General features: G+C 39.9%; 1 protein-coding gene across 1 annotated transcript in view; it reads left to right on the top strand.

Annotated features, from left to right (window-relative positions):
- SUCLG2 (succinate-CoA ligase GDP-forming beta subunit) overlaps positions 1-12,993 on the top strand; it is a 102,233-nt gene extending 89,240 nt beyond the window's left edge. The window contains exons 10-11 of the mRNA NM_001006141.2: positions 6,244-6,364; positions 11,080-12,993. Of these exons, the coding sequence (NP_001006141.1) occupies positions 6,244-6,364; positions 11,080-11,195 (237 nt within the window). The 3' untranslated portion in view covers positions 11,196-12,993. The remainder of the gene's footprint in view (positions 1-6,243; positions 6,365-11,079) is intronic.
- Positions 12,994-15,605: the final 2,612 nt, after the last annotated feature.

Raw genomic sequence — 15,605 nt, 5'->3', positions numbered from 1 at the left:
TGTGGTCGAGTATTGCTCTCCTTCCATTTTTACCTATCCATCTTCTCCCTCCTTCCAGGAACATTGCGTTTTTTGAGTTTGAATGATGTAAAATCATTTGGCCTTTGGCCTTTGAACGCATCATAAAGCCCAGTGAGACGGTGCACAGATCCATCCTGGGGCACAGCGTGTTGTTGAGATAGCAGGCGCACACGCATCCTGTCGTATGACATTGCTTAGGTGAGGATCACTTTGCTACATTATTTTTCAGAAAGCTGATTACTGTTTGTCAGAAATCTGATTCCAACTTCAGAACGTTACGGGTAGCACATAGTACAATTTCTCTGAGAAACTGAAAAGCACACACGCAAAATTCAGCAAATATTGGATCAATTTTAATAGACCTTTTGTAGTCTATAAACCACCTTGGGTAAGTGGGTTTGGAGAGTATTTATAACTAATTATGCTAATATGGTGCAGTCAAATAACACGAATTTCCTAAGTGTTTAATGACCAGCACTTTCCAAATACGCCTATGAGAGGGGGTAGATGGCTGCGTCATCTTTTTGCTACAGTAAAATCCCTATGTCAGACCTCAACATGCAGCTACCCTTGGTTCTGGGGGCACAAAGAGAAAATTTAAAAACATCTGCAATATTGCACCTCTGTGTGATGCAGAATTGATTGTGCATTGTTTTGTTCTTGCAGTATGCAGTCATGGAGGTAGTCATCATCACCCCTTAATTTTATTTTGATCTGCATGGGCTCATCCAGGGGCTCGATCTCCCTGAAGCTCAGCTATTTAAACAATAGTCAGAACAAATTTAATTTACGCTCTTTTATTCCTTGTACCCATGATCATTATCCTCTCATACTGACACCGAAAATGCAATTGTTTTAGGAACTGCCAGCTGCATTTCATCCCCCAAATGATAGTAAAAGCTGTTGTTTCAATTCTCAAATATATTTTAGAATAGCACTGCGGCCTCGAGATTTTTCCTTCCCTCTCTTTCCTTATTCTTGTCCCTTATTACTATAAATAAAGATTATGTTGGGAGATTGCTGTGCTTCCCATCAGCGAAAACATGCCTATGTGGTTGCAGGCACTCCATTGCCCGCTCTGCCTGTATTCTGAAGTAGGATTAATTAGCTCATGTTAATGCAGTCGAGAACACATCTTCTGGACAGGGTCTGACTGATACACTGTCAGGCAGTAGCACAGGCACAGAAAACATGGCAAGGTTTGCATCTTCCGAAACACACTTGAAGTGTGATTGTGTGCCACATGCTGCATGGCAGTGATGGCATTGTTGTGATGAGTGTGCCCAGTGTGTGACCCACAGATGGGGAAACCTTCCAGAGGCATTCTCCAGTGACTTGCCTTACTGAAAAGTAATGCTGAAGTGAATATTCCTAAGGCTGCCGTGCTGGCTGCTCTGGCATTCGGGAGTTTGAAGGAGATTGTGCACATAGAATGGGAATGTTTCTGCTCCCAAAAGATGTGCAGCAACTGGATGTAGCAAGAGGCACGTGTTCAGTCTCTGTGAGACACACAATCCTCAGGAACCTCTTAAATAACAGCCAAAATGACAGCATCAGGGAATCGCTCAGTGTGCTATTCCTACTTGTCAGCCAGTCCCCCTGCCCCAAAAGGAAATCTGAACCTTTGGAGGATTCATCAGCATTCCTTTCATGCTGCGATATAACGGTGCGTTATAGTGAATCTTAAACTCTGACCCATTTTAAAACAGTCAAAAACATTCAAAATTGCATGGCATTGGTATTTCTTGACTGCAGGCGTTCTTGCTTTACTTTTGGATGACTCATCCTCCTTAATTTTGTCACCTTCAGACTTTGAAAATTCCACTCTACAGATGCAAAATATCACTTTGCCTCTCGTTTCATAAAGTAAAATAAGAGAGTTCAGCTTTTAAGTAGGAAAAATAACCCTGCTCTTCTCTCCAAGGGGATTTTTGTATTCCCTTTCCACATTGAGTTGCACTGTCCTCTAGTGGATGTCTGAAGCAATTGTTTGTGTGTGTGTGACTTTCGTACCGCTGATACAGGAGGCTTAATCTTTAATTGCAGATGAACGTTGCATGATAGAAGAAGCCAGTAGATTAGAGTAAGATTTCAACACTGGATAAGAGTAAATAACTATAACTTGGAACCAAAGTAGAGCAATGTAAGGACGTTTAGAAACGTTTGGATCAGTTGGAGCAGAAATGCAGAGCAAAGGTGCAAATGTATGGCATTTCTGTTGATGCTGTGGAGTTGCAGGTAATCTGCTTTTCTCACTGAAACCAATATTTTAAAAGTGTGAGTATAAAGACCAGTGGAAAAAAATAGAAAGGATTAAATGTGCCTTATTAAATTGAAAATGAAGAACTACATATCCCATTTTATGCATGTATTTTACTTTTCATCTCAGTTTTGCCTGACGGCATACTACTGGCTTTATCTTGTTTAATTTGGGGTGAATTCATGGATTACTTTGGTAAAATAATGTGTTTTTGAGGACGCAAATTTAGACCCCATCGACCAGCAGGACTGGGAGGTAGGATTCGTGTTGTAACCTTGGGAAGCACTGGAAGCCTGCAGGCAAGAACAAGTTGGCCAACTGCAGCTCATGGACGGACTGTCCTCAATGTGGGTGTGAGCTGCAATGTCCTGGATAACAAATCTTGTGGCAAACGCAGGGTGTTTCAGAGAGTCTGTGTATGTCATTAGATGATGGAAGAGCTAGGAGTGGTTAATAAATGAATTCAGTTTGCTTGAGGTATAAAGGTGGGTATGTTTTGTGGGGTTTTTTTGGCAAAGCAAAGCGTAAGTGAGCTCTTTGCTAGCAGAGCTTTTAAGTTGCTGCAAGTGTGGTTTTATTGGTAGTTGCTGAGTAGCTACTTTTAAAAGGTCAGAGATTATATTGGTGATTTTACAATAGTATTTACAGTTCATTGTGAGTATTCGTGCATCTGTATGTGCATATAAGGGAAAAAGATGGAGGAAAGCAAGACAGCCCTCACTGGTGGCCACCCATGCTTGGACCATCTTCAAGTGGTTGTGAAACCTCAGGTTAATGAGCAGCCATGATGGGGTTTTTGTTCTATGTGAAATCTGGGGTTTTGTTAGAGTTGAAGCACCTGCCATTGGTCTGTTACATTTACTCGGTTGGTTTTTGTTTTATTTTTCCAGTGTCAGGTGTTTAGAGCACGACTGCAGGCTCTGTCAAACCTTGTCAGGGCTTCCTTTAACAAAAAGTTGCTGTCAATTAAAATTGTTAGTAATTAAGCAATATAGATTTTATATAGATGCAGCTACACATAAATATTTCTTATATAAAGAGAGAGAAGGCTGTGTGTCTGTATGTATGTACATACAGTACTTAGGAGCTGTGAAATTAATAGGTAGCGCAGCATTTGCGAAACCTCATGCTGTACCTGGCATGAAGACAGCAGTAATGCAGCTCCTGCTTAAGTTTCCACCCCTTCTGCTTGGAGCTGGCAGCCTGCAGGTTGTTACCACCACTGATGGTGACTTCTTAATGCTATTGTGGGTTCTACTGTTTCTCCAGAGGAGTCCATAATTAATTCTGAGTACATTTGAAGGTGATTTCATATCAGTTGTTTCGGTGAATGGAAAAAGCCTAACATTTGGATATGCTGGTATCTTGGATTTCCTTGATACTGAAATACAAATTAATTTAATAAGGGATACTATTGGGTAGATGTGGTAATAATGCTACCAAGTCTTGGACCAGGCAGTTTACCCTCTTGCTATTAATCTGTCATTCCATATGCATTAGATACTGAGCACACTAATACTTAACAATTTCAATTAAAAAAAAAAAAAAAAAGAGAGAGAGGTTTTCTGTTCTAGACTTGAGTAACGCAGAGATGCACATTCTGTGCACATGAAACATTGAAAACCTTTTCATCCGTATGCTGGGTCTGAATGTTAAAGTTCTTTCAACTAGAAATGCAAGATCTCTTCGGTCTACACAAGCATATATAAACAATGTTCACAAGTTTCAGTGAAGTTAAAGTGAATCTCAGCATCATTGGGACTGATGTGTTGGCTTATTTGGAAGATTACAATAAAACCCAAGATTGAATTCTCCACCTGAAGCGGTTTCCTATTGATTGAATCCTTTTAGACTCCTCTCTAATTTAACAGTGTATTTTTATTAAAGTCAAACATACAAACATCAATTATCCAAGCTGCATCTAATTTCCTTCAACATTTTTTTTTCCTTTTGCTGCCAATGGATTAGAAGACCTGATTAGAATTCAGCTTGAAAGCTAAAAAGCAGATCCTTAAATGAGAATGTCTGCATTAGGAATTAAAATATCTGTACTGAGCATAATATCCTCCTCCTTATCTCTAATAATGTAAACACCCTTGGTTAAGTTGATATGTCACATGCCTGATGCAGTGTCCCTGATTAAGGAGCACGTGTTAGGAAGGGCAAAGCAGTGCCTGGGGCTTGTCCTGCTAGAATACATCACCAGTACATTTCAACATCAAAGCGTTTTACATAGGTAGCTCCCTACCGTAGGGGTTAATGGCGTAAGACTTGGAAGGGCTCTGTTTTCCCTTGATGTGTTTTTACACCCCAAGCCCATGAATATTTACATATGCACAAGTAGGTGGTTGGAGCAAAGCAGAGAAGGAGCCCGGTAAGGTTTCATTGTTGGTAGCTTCTACAAAGGTAAGGACTTCCTGGGAGCACAGAGGTGAAATAAATAGTTACGATGACATCACCATAAAACCCTAGACTGGTGAATGTATGCATTTAATGTGACATTAAGGTGTTGGCCCGATGTTTGAAGAGGGCAGCGTCATGAGAAGCCTTGGAGCTGAGAACAGCAGAGGGTATTGAGAGGAGTCAGCGATGTGCCCCCACTGTCACCTTCATTTTAGGGTTGTTGAGCTGGCGCTGGAGTTCTGCATTGCACTGCACATGCCAGCAGTAAATGATGGCTTTGCACTCTGGGTTTCTACTGAAGGATATAGGTGAGCTGATTACTTGTGGGAAGCAAAGCATATGTTGAGATTTTTCCTCTTTTTCTTGCTGTGTTGTGGATGACAGTACTTCTGGTCGTGGTGAGCTGTGTGCCTGCAGATCTCCAGAGCCAGTTGTCATGTTTTGTCTGCAGAGGAATGCTGGACCTGGTGGTGCAGAACTGCACACGTGTGACTGCAGGAAGTGTTCTCAGTGCCAGCATGAGGCTGTCTGCCTGCAGGGCAAAGGGAATCTGTTCACCTTGTGCTATGAGCTTAGCATAACTATGGCTGACATCATGCACAAGTGAGATCTAGTGTTGTTTCATTCCTTTACATCTATTACCCTCCTTTTATTTCATCTTCCTGTGAGTCAGCGTGATTCTGGCAAAGCCTATTTGTGTTGCTCAGAGAAGGTTATTGTGGAGCATCCTCAGCCCTCCAAGAGCTGTGGTGGGAAGCCTGCCATGGGAATTTGAATTCAGTGTTGTGCTACCTTGACGTAATTTTGTGTGTAGAAGAATAGTTATCTTTCTAAGGCATTGCACTGCGCTGTTTTCTATTGCAAACATCAAGGTAGCTACTTTGTTGTCAATTTTATTTACCAGTCCTTATTATTAATTATTACTGTTGCTGTATTTGATATCATGAAAATCAAATGCTCCTATCAAACTGGGGACCCAAAGCATCTGGGTGGTGAAATGGGTGCAGCAATTTCAATTTCTATAAACTGATGAATAGCAGCTGAAGTTGTTATCAATTAATCTGTAGCAATGAAAACTCTTCATTACATGCCTCTCTTTATTAATTAGAAGGGATTTTTGCTTGTCTTTATCAAGTCAGGGCAAGTGTGTTACCATGTCCTCTGTGCTGCTCATAATAAAGCGTACATACGCATTATTTTGTGAAGTGTGCATAAACACATATCCAGTGTGTCTTCAGCCCCAAACTCTGAAGATTCTTCCAAATCCAAAACGTAGATTGTGTTATCTGTTTTAATTTTTATTTATGAATAAAAATTCTCCTTTTCTGCTTAATAATGTCTTTTATGACATAAATTCCAATGCCACGTTAGACCAAGACATTTAATCATTGCTGCATACTACAGAAACTATACACTCAAAATCAACCTCTTCAAGCTACAGCCGTGAAGCTTCCAGCCTTCTGTAAATGAAACTCTAACAGAGGAAAGCTTTTACCCTGCTTTGGATCTGTTACACATGTTTATTAAAAATAACTTTTTCCCACTCTTCTTTCCCACAGGTTGAAGCAATACTTGTAAACATTTTTGGCGGTATCGTGAACTGTGCCATTATAGCCAATGGTATTACCAAAGCCTGCCGAGAGCTTGAGCTGAAAGTGCCTCTGGTGGTCAGGCTGGAAGGTGAGTGCTGGTGGTCCCAGACAAAATCTCCCCTCGTGCTCACAGTATTCTATTTCAGCTTTTGCTGGTTTCTAAGCTCTAAACAAGCAAGTCCAGCACACTGTGTTTAATTCTTTATTCATGGCATGACCCAAGGCCAATAAACTCTCTTTCCTTGTGTATTTCTATATCCCTGGTGTACCAGGTGGTATGCAAAGAGATGAAATTTTGCAATGAAAGCATTATGGTTTTGCTTGTAATATTTGCAATGCAAATAGAAATGATTTTGATGCGAGTTGCTATTCACTGGAAGGTATTTCCTTTTCATGCGATTTTTGCTGAATGCATTTCTATTATTTCTAAACCCGCAGCAAAATAGTTTTCCTAATTGTTCTCCAGTATAATTAAAAGAAAGAGGTTAGAAGTAGTATTTCTCAGAGAACTTACTGCAGCACATTCTTCAGCCAAATATTGAAGTGTCCAGCTAAAATCCATTAAAAAAAACTGAATTTGCTAAAGGTACAGAATAATTTTTAGAGGAAATCCAGTAAAGAAATAATAAAGAGGTGAGGAAGAGCATTCCTTGGTGATTACTGGCTCCTCTTCTTTCCTTTGCTTTAAAGGCAGTGAGTATGAAGTTCTGTTTCTGATTTCTGAGAAATATCCTGAAGGAAGAAGAGAGATTTCTGCCACTGAATAGAAAAAGTGCACTGGCTGAAACCAGCACAAAATCAGCACAGCACTGATATGCTTAAAACATCTCTTTCTTACTTTAGTTGCCTTGGAAAAATAGAGTTTTTCTGGTCTCCTTAAATATTCATGTTTGGGTGTATGTAAAAGGTGCTGCTCAATGGGGTTTGCCTGGAAAAAGTGAGAATCAGGAGAGCTTCTGCCTTGGGGCCCATGGCCTTTAGCAGAGCCACGTCAAAGCTCAATCTTTAGCAAGTCCAGCACATCATTCAATGCAACTATCTTACATGGGCCATCTTCCCATGTTTGCACACTCTTTGCCAGATTTGGTAATATTTTTCTTAGGCTTCTTGGTTATTCGGTGATAATGTTACCATGTTTTCTTAGGAAATGATGTCCCATTATAGTACATTCAGCTCTCACTTTTGCATAGTATTTTCCTCAAAAGCATTTTAATTCTTTCTGTTATTCCAAGTGTTATCTGTGAATTCGTTCTAGATGCTGACCTCTGATGTTTATGGCCTTCGGAAGTCACACCTAGGAGCTGTTAGCATGTAACTCCAGCTTTCTCTGCTCCTTAATCACCCAACCCAACTGCACATGTATTTGGTTCTTTTAATCTTTTCCTCAGAAATCAATCCTTCTAGATCCTTAATCATCTTCCTTGTTCTTCTTTGAACTCGTACTGGGTTATCCAAATATATAATGACTTTGAATTAATAATGAGTACTGCAGAGGTAATAAGGCTACCCAAGACTTTCTAAAATATCACTGCTAACACTTTACACTTCAAAAGGTGAGAAAGGGACAAGCACTTTTTTGGATTTCCATTTTTCCGATAGAAGGTTCATGGTTATTTCCGTAAATCTAACAGATCTGTGACCTGCACTTTAAAGACTCTTTGCCCACATGCACTGTATTACAAATGTCGTGATGACTAGAGTTTTAATCAGTCAAATCTGCCTTGATTTAGCAGGATTCTGTGGACAAATCTTTGTTCTCAGTTGAATTATAATTACAAGCTGTTTTACCAGTGGATAAAGAAAGGATTACTCTTCTCTTTGAAAATGGTAACTTTATAATTACATGTATTTACTTGCCTTATCAGTAAAGAACTCACCAGCTGAGACGTGGGATTATTGTTGTTTGAAAGGCTCACAGACAAACGGAGAAACTGCATATTCTGAAGTTTATCTTTTACAGATGTCGAAAACTCACTTCTGCTGTCTTTATGCAGGGCTTTTTTTTTTTTCCCTTTAAAATGTAATGTATTTCAATTAAGTTTTGTGAGAGCAAACCAGTAGTGCTGTATGGAAGCCAAAAATTGTTTCTCACTTCTGTAGCTCAGCCTTCGATGAAAATAGCAAAGAATAAAAAATAATAATAATAATTGTGAATTAGATGTCCTCTTCCTGTGTTGGAAATCTTCCATTCCCTCTCAGTGAATGAATTCTGTTTCTCTCGTCCTAGGATGAGAAGAGCTGGGAGGAATTAGAACTACTTAAATGTGGAAACACAGAATCAAACTGGCTTCTATTCAAATGCCTAAATCCCTAACTTCTTATATTTAGCCGTAAGATTCGTGACATGTATTTTTCAACATCCAATGATTTTCATATCTTTATTTTCCTATTCAGAAATCTTTTACAAGTGGAATTTTGCTCCCTTTTGTCTATCTCACTCCCAGTGCTTGTATTCTAGTATCTATTACCTGTGATTTTAGTATGCCATATTACCTACCAAGAGTGAAGGATGGGGCATTTTGAGGTCACGTTTAGAACTTATTTTGCATTTTCTTCCTGCATCCTGGCTTTAAAATCCTGTTGGAGTATGATTGGGTGCTTTATTTTTTGTTTTCATTCAACCTGTGCAGTTGCTAACAGTGTGTGCAGGTATAATCCTACAGCTTGTGGAATCGTGCCCAGATAGAATATTTATTACAAGGAGCAATGAGTTGAATAGATTCACTTTGCTAGGGAGAGCAGAGATTTCAAGGTGATAGAAATGTAAATGTGACAGATTACATGTACACAAATACTGAGGTTGTTTCAGAGCCCAGGTTTCCAATGGAATATAAAGTCTTGAAAGTATAGCCTGATAAAATTAGAGCTTTCTTGTTTTTCGTTGGAGTGTCATTGGTTGTAACAGGTGTCAGAAGGAAAAAACATCCTTTTTCTCATCAGAGAGGCATCCTCCTAATAGCAATCAAGTGTAAAAAACAACAAAAACAGAAGCAAAAAACAAATGACAACAAGAGGGGAAAAAACAACAACAGCAAAGCCCTGCAGCCTTCAGTGCTGTGCATTTCCACTTTCTCAGTGTCAGTGCAGGTGAAGAGCAGGTTGCTTCCAACAGTCTGCATATGGGTTCTGTGTACAGTTCTCTGACACCATCCAGTGGCAGGAGGTTAATGTCAGAACAATGGCTTTATTTATTTGTTTATTTTAACACCTACTTCAATAAGATGATGTATTATGTGCATTTTTAAATGTTCCCACTATTTCCTGAACATTTAATTGTAAAACTCTGCTTTCAACAGGGCATCATTACAGCTTGCGTGCTCTCTGTGTCTAAAAGACTCATCATGATGGGATAAAAAGCTTTCATTTAAAAAAATGCTGCAAATGAAATACTTGCAAAATGTTTGGTTGTATGGCCTGGCTATAGAGCAGTATTTAATAAACAGTGTGTGTGACCTTAGAGTTCTGACAGCAGTGAGATTTTTTTAAGCTTTCATATTTTCATTCATCTGCATAAACTCCTCCCTCCCTTCACAATGGACCGTGTTCCCTATTGATTTGGTAATGCATATTAGACAAGCAGTGTGCAGAGCAGTCAGTGCAGAGTAGAGCCAAGGTATTGTTTTATTCACACCTGCAGGTAAGTTGATATTTGCAATTTGGTGAACAGAGCAAATGTTAAATATGTAGCTATCACAAACAGAGTCTTTTTCTGTGTAAGAAAATTTCCAGTAAAAATATCTCCCTGTCTCCATTTGTTCTCCTGATAACACTTGTAGAATCCTATTTGAGATCTTGGGTGTATAGTGGTTATCACACTTGTATTGGAATTATAGATAAAACCTTGGAGACTTTATGGGAATTGCTGTACAAATGTAAGGAACTTAATGGAGAAGAGGACCTCCGTAGGGTCTTTTGACTTTCCTATACAGTTCTTTGCTGGCAATTAGCAACTTCCACATTACAATATATAGGATGATTGAAAAACCTCGAACAGTATGATCTTGTTTGAGATATTATGCTCTTCTGTAGGAAAAGTTCTGGACCATTCTGGATGTTACTATGCAACCACATCTCCCTTCTGTCAGAGATTGCAGATGTCCTTGACCTTCCTCCCCAAGTTGCCACTGTCCCACAGCGTGTCCTCTGTGTAGTTCCAAGTATAATTAAAATTCATTGTGATAGATCCAGGAATTACAAAGTAATTAAACGTTTAGATGTGGCAAATGAACAAGAAACTTTATGCACAGGATGGGGGTAGAAATGATCCTAAAGAGGATTGAGTTGGGGTGCTGCGCATGCGATGACTGATGGAATCCAGAAGGCTGGATTCCACTTGCTCAGTGCAGTACCTGACTTGAAGTTCAAAATATCCGTGATCAAAAGTGTCTTTGCTGGGTGAAGCTCCAGAGAATTAAGATTTTCATCAGTACATAGTCCTTTGTACTTCAGGGATAAGAGTGGATTGTGAATTTCTAAGCATATTGAAGGCCTTGTACACGATCCATTATGCACTGCTCTTGCTTGCGGGATCTTCCTACCCCCTCTGCTGGGTCTTGGACTGACCCTCTGATCTTCACAGAGGCCCTCTTGCAGGGAGGACTGCAATCATATTGCGCTACCTTTCAAAATTGTCACTGAAGTTGAGTTCTTTCTTCTCATCTCAGTCTAAATCAGTCATTGAATCTGGCATTAAATGGAATATTGTGTACTGTGAAGCATCAGCGCTTCTAATAGAGATTTAGTAGAAGAGGCTCACTTATTCGTTAATATTAATTACTAATTATAGCCAATGTTCTTTATTAGGAACAAATGTTCACGAAGCCCAGCGCATCTTGAATGAAAGTGGACTTCCTATTACCTCTGCAAGTGACCTTGAAGATGCAGCGAAGAAAGCAGTGGCAAGTGTGGCCAAAAAATAATTCCCTGAAGATATCTGCTGGGAAGTGTGCATGTTTTACAAGACGTCATTCCTGTTGTCCCTTCAGAGAGGATTGGTGGAATTTTCCTAGGCTGTCATCGGTGTATGGGGGACTTTCTTTGTGATGCATGGCAAACGATAGACTTGCAAATTGGGCCTCACAAATTTTTGCAGTTGCTTTCTTGAAAAGTACTGTCTTCATCTAGCTTTGATAATTTTGGTATTAAGAGTTTTATTAACACTTAATTTCATAAATCTTTTTTCTCCTTTTCTTCCAGAATTGCCACTGATAAACACTGAGAAACCTATTTCACAATACTATCAGTCATGTTTTTATATTGTAAAGAGTCAGCAAACTGATAATGGGTTTATATTTTTATGGATTTTTACAAGAATGTAAAAAAAAAAAAATGTGCTCACAATATCTATTTTTATTCAAATGAAAGTTTATTTTCTTTTTCTTTTTTTTTTTTTAGAAAGTACACATTTTGCCTTAAGATGACATTCTTTTGTAGATTCACAAATATACCTCACAGTAGAAGAGGCTGAGTAGTTGGCAGTGGAAGGACTTTCCTTTCTTATACTGTAACTGTAAATAGGTGGAATGTGATTTATTTTCTAAGTATTGGAAATGAGGTGCAGTGTTTCTACGTGCGACTGTGTCACATAAGACGCTATGTGAGGAGAATGTGCCTGTCAGACAGAAAATGGCTGCTCACTTTTCGGAATAACCACTTTCCTAAGTATACCACTGCTGTGAGGTTGTAGAATAAGGTGAGATCCTGAAGCGCTCTTCTGTCAGGATCGTGGAATATTCTTAAACTGAAATAGCTTCACCCCCCCAAAAAAAAACATTTCTGATTTATCAAGAATAAAACACAGATGAACTTTTCAATTTTTAAAGTATTTCATTTCTACGATATCAGCAAAAGTCTTTATTAGAGATGAGTTTCAGTACGCAGATATGGTCTGAAATTTATTTAGGTTCTCTATGCTTTTGGAACAGTCCAAATTCAAGCTGTTAGTTACACGAATCATTCACTCGGGGAACAGAAGACAGTACCAATGGCTTGTGTAACTACAGAAATCAGCACAGATCTCGCTCAGCACAGGGACCGCATGGAATCATCAATAAATTGAACGGTGAACAAAGGAGTGAGTATTGCGATCAGGTCTTGAAGATTTTGTAAATGGGGAGAGAGGTTAAAATTTGTCTAATAAATTCTTAGTTATGATTTTTGAGCAGCTCTGATCAATACCACGTTCTGCTTAGAAAAATGTAAATAATTTTTTCTTGACATTTCCATTAAAACGATCACATTCTAAATAAATTACCTGCACTAATCTCTGCCCCTTCACACAAATAGTGGAGATAGGCTGCTGTCATCAGTTCCTGTAGGTTTTTTCTCCTCCATTCCTCTCTCTCCACGTTGTTCAAGGCAAAAATGTATGGCCATTAGGACAGCAATAAATGCCACTGGGTATGTATGCACTTAGTGACTGAATGGTGCAGAAGGGTGTCGTTAGCAGTTCTTGTGAAGGTGCATGGAAGGTGTACAGCTTTGAAGGAAGAAATGTTTACCTCACCACGATAAATACAAAAGCCACTCTTTTTCTGTGTTTTAGTACTGGAACTAAAGGCATTCTGTGGGAGAGCTGTTTATGCAATGTTGTCATACACTGTGTATCTACTTAGGGTCCCAAAACCGTTGTTGTGTGTGTATATGATTATTCTGCAGAGATTAACATTATCTACACCAATTGTTTGGTCAAATAAATGTAAAAATGAATCCATTTAATTAGTTTGTTCTCTCTAGACAATGCATTGAATTTGTTTGTTGTAGTCTTCGTTCTTCCATTCAGCATTTTGTTAGAGATTGATGAAGTTAAACACAGGAATTTACATTCGCTAGTGTAATATACTCTTATACCATAAACAATAATCTTTCTCCCATTTCTTATACATAATCTAGTGACAGTACATGTAAGTTTCATTCCTGTTAAGCCATATGCAGAATAGAACAGTATCATTTTTATTTTTCCGCTGTTACATTGAAAGTTTCCTTAGCTCTGGGCATGTGTTTCTGAATCAGCATGCTGTGCTTGTGCCATGGCACCGTTGGCTTTCTGTAACCAGAGGTATGCTTTGAATACACAGCTTGCTGTGCATGTTGCTGTGAACCTGGTTTGCTATCACTTGGATGGGTTGTTTCTCCGTGCATGGAAATGTGAGTAGTTGGTTCTGGTCTCCCTTGCTTTTAGTTACACTTCCTATGGTTTTAGCTGTTCTAAATCACAAGTAATGCAATACCTGGAAGGGATACTCTTGTCTTTGCTCTAGCACGCAGAGTTGCAGCCTGGCACAAGTGAGGTTTCCTGTCCGCAGCCCAATGTCCTGAAGGTAGCACTGAAAGCTGAAGGGCACTGCACACGGGAGCATCGCCCCTCCTGCAGAGAGCAACAGCGGTGGAAGCAGCAGTAAGTTCGTTAATCCCCTCTGTGAGAGTTCAAGGGGGATTTAGTTGCCTTTGAATCTTGAGATTGCAGCCTATATTAGTAAAGCTCTGTAGGATTGGGCATGTAGATGGGAAAGCAAGAGGAAGCTGTTAATGCTGACATTGTGTTTTGTCTTTAACTAGATACTCTGAAATTCTCACAGTGAGCAGCACGTAACAGCTGGGAGTTCTGCAATTACGACCTTAACATTCATTTGCTATCCTGTTTGTCAGGGCTTTCCTTCCCTGTGTCTGGAAAAGCAGCTGGCATCACCAGAATTGCTGTGATGGGAACACGAACAGCACATCGGTGGAGATCTGTCGGCAGCACCTCTTCTCCACAGCACAACCTGTTGCCCCATAGGGAGCACAGCTGTGCTGCTTTCTCTGCCTGGGAACTGCTGGCATTCTCAGGCCTCCGGTTGTTGTGGCAGCTTGGTCTGGATGGTGCCATTGTGCTGGATGGCACACAGTGCTTGGTGAGTGCACTTAGGGTAGTCCAAAGCAGAAGTCCGAGCCTCCCCACTGGGCTGTGCGCTCCAGGCTTGGTACTGGCAATACCATGTCCTCTGAAAGGAATCAGCTTAGCTACAGAAGTCTAGGATCCTACCAGGCTTAGTGCTTCTCCAGGGAGAAATATTCTTTCTTGCAACCAGGACAAGCTGTGAGGAACTTTAACTGTTGCAAAGGAAATTTAGGTCAGGTTTGTAGGCAAGAGGTGAGCCAAGGAGCGAGCTGTGAAATCATCAGTGGATGTGTTTTGGAGTTAGATGAGCATCTGCCAGGGCTGCATTAAGAAGAGTTGATTTTTGCCTCAGGGCAGAGGGATGGATGAGGTGACCTTCCAGCCTGATTCGCTAGGATTTAATGCTTGTTGGTAAGGTTTTGTTTTGTTATGTTCATCGTGACTTGTAGGTGCAGGGAGGAATAAAGAGGACAGATCTGGTGGATTCTTAAAAGAAAGTGTTTTTAATTTAGTCACTGAGAATGATCTGCAGCTGCCAGGGAAATGAAAAGCAGATTATGCAGACTCAAGACTTTCCCTAACAATGGGAGCAGTGTTATTGCAATACATAAAAGGCTGAGCAGAGAATTAGGGGTATCTATCAACTTTAATATGTTTAATTTAAAAGGGAACAGGTTGCACCAACAATTTTTTTTTCCACTTAATGAGACCCATTCATAAGTAGAATAGCAGGATTTGTCTGTCACCCAGAGGAAATCATGGTATTCATATTTGTACTTTGGTGCAAAACTTGTGTTGATCGCAGTGATTTAAAACTTTTTCCAGCCCAGCTGCACTCAGTTTGATGTCAGGATCCTTTCATCCAGAGACAGATGCATCCTTGGTAGAATCCTGAACATATCTTTGTCTTTGTTCAGCCTCAGAAAGTACCAGCTAAAGATTAAAAATAAAAGTGTACATGGATTAATGGATGTTATTCTTCATATGAGATAAAACTGCTTTATTCAAGAGCTGGTAGCATATGTGAATTTGTCTTTTGCATTTCCTGCCCATGTTTGTGGGTGCTGAGTGTTGTTGGAACAGCAGTACTGGTGGAATGAAAGTTATGATGCTTTCCATTTCTTGTGGACGCTCCTTTCCAATAGGACTTGGATCCCTCAGGTTATGGCTGTGATGCCACCTTGCTTGCAATGAAGAAGCTCCACGTTGGAATCACGATAGTTTCCCATCCCTGTCCTCCCAAGTGTCCTTGGAGCGTTCCCATGTTGTGAAGGAGGAGAAAGAAAAAACAGTGCCACGAGGAATATATTGCGTTTTTCCACCTCCTTGGGACAGGAGATGCCTCAGTCCAAACCTCCTTGAGTCTCTGACAACAGGGAAGTAGCCTGGCCCCCAGTTCCCAATTACATCCCAGCTAATTTGAAATGAAGCCTAACAAGATTAGCCAAGT

Source organism: Gallus gallus, chromosome 12 (genome assembly GCF_016699485.2).
Source record: "Gallus gallus isolate bGalGal1 chromosome 12, bGalGal1.mat.broiler.GRCg7b, whole genome shotgun sequence".
In the NCBI taxonomy this organism is placed as follows: Eukaryota; Metazoa; Chordata; class Aves; order Galliformes; family Phasianidae; genus Gallus; species Gallus gallus.
The sequence above is the reverse complement of the archived record's forward strand: the minus strand, read 5'-3'. Positions and strand labels throughout refer to the sequence as shown.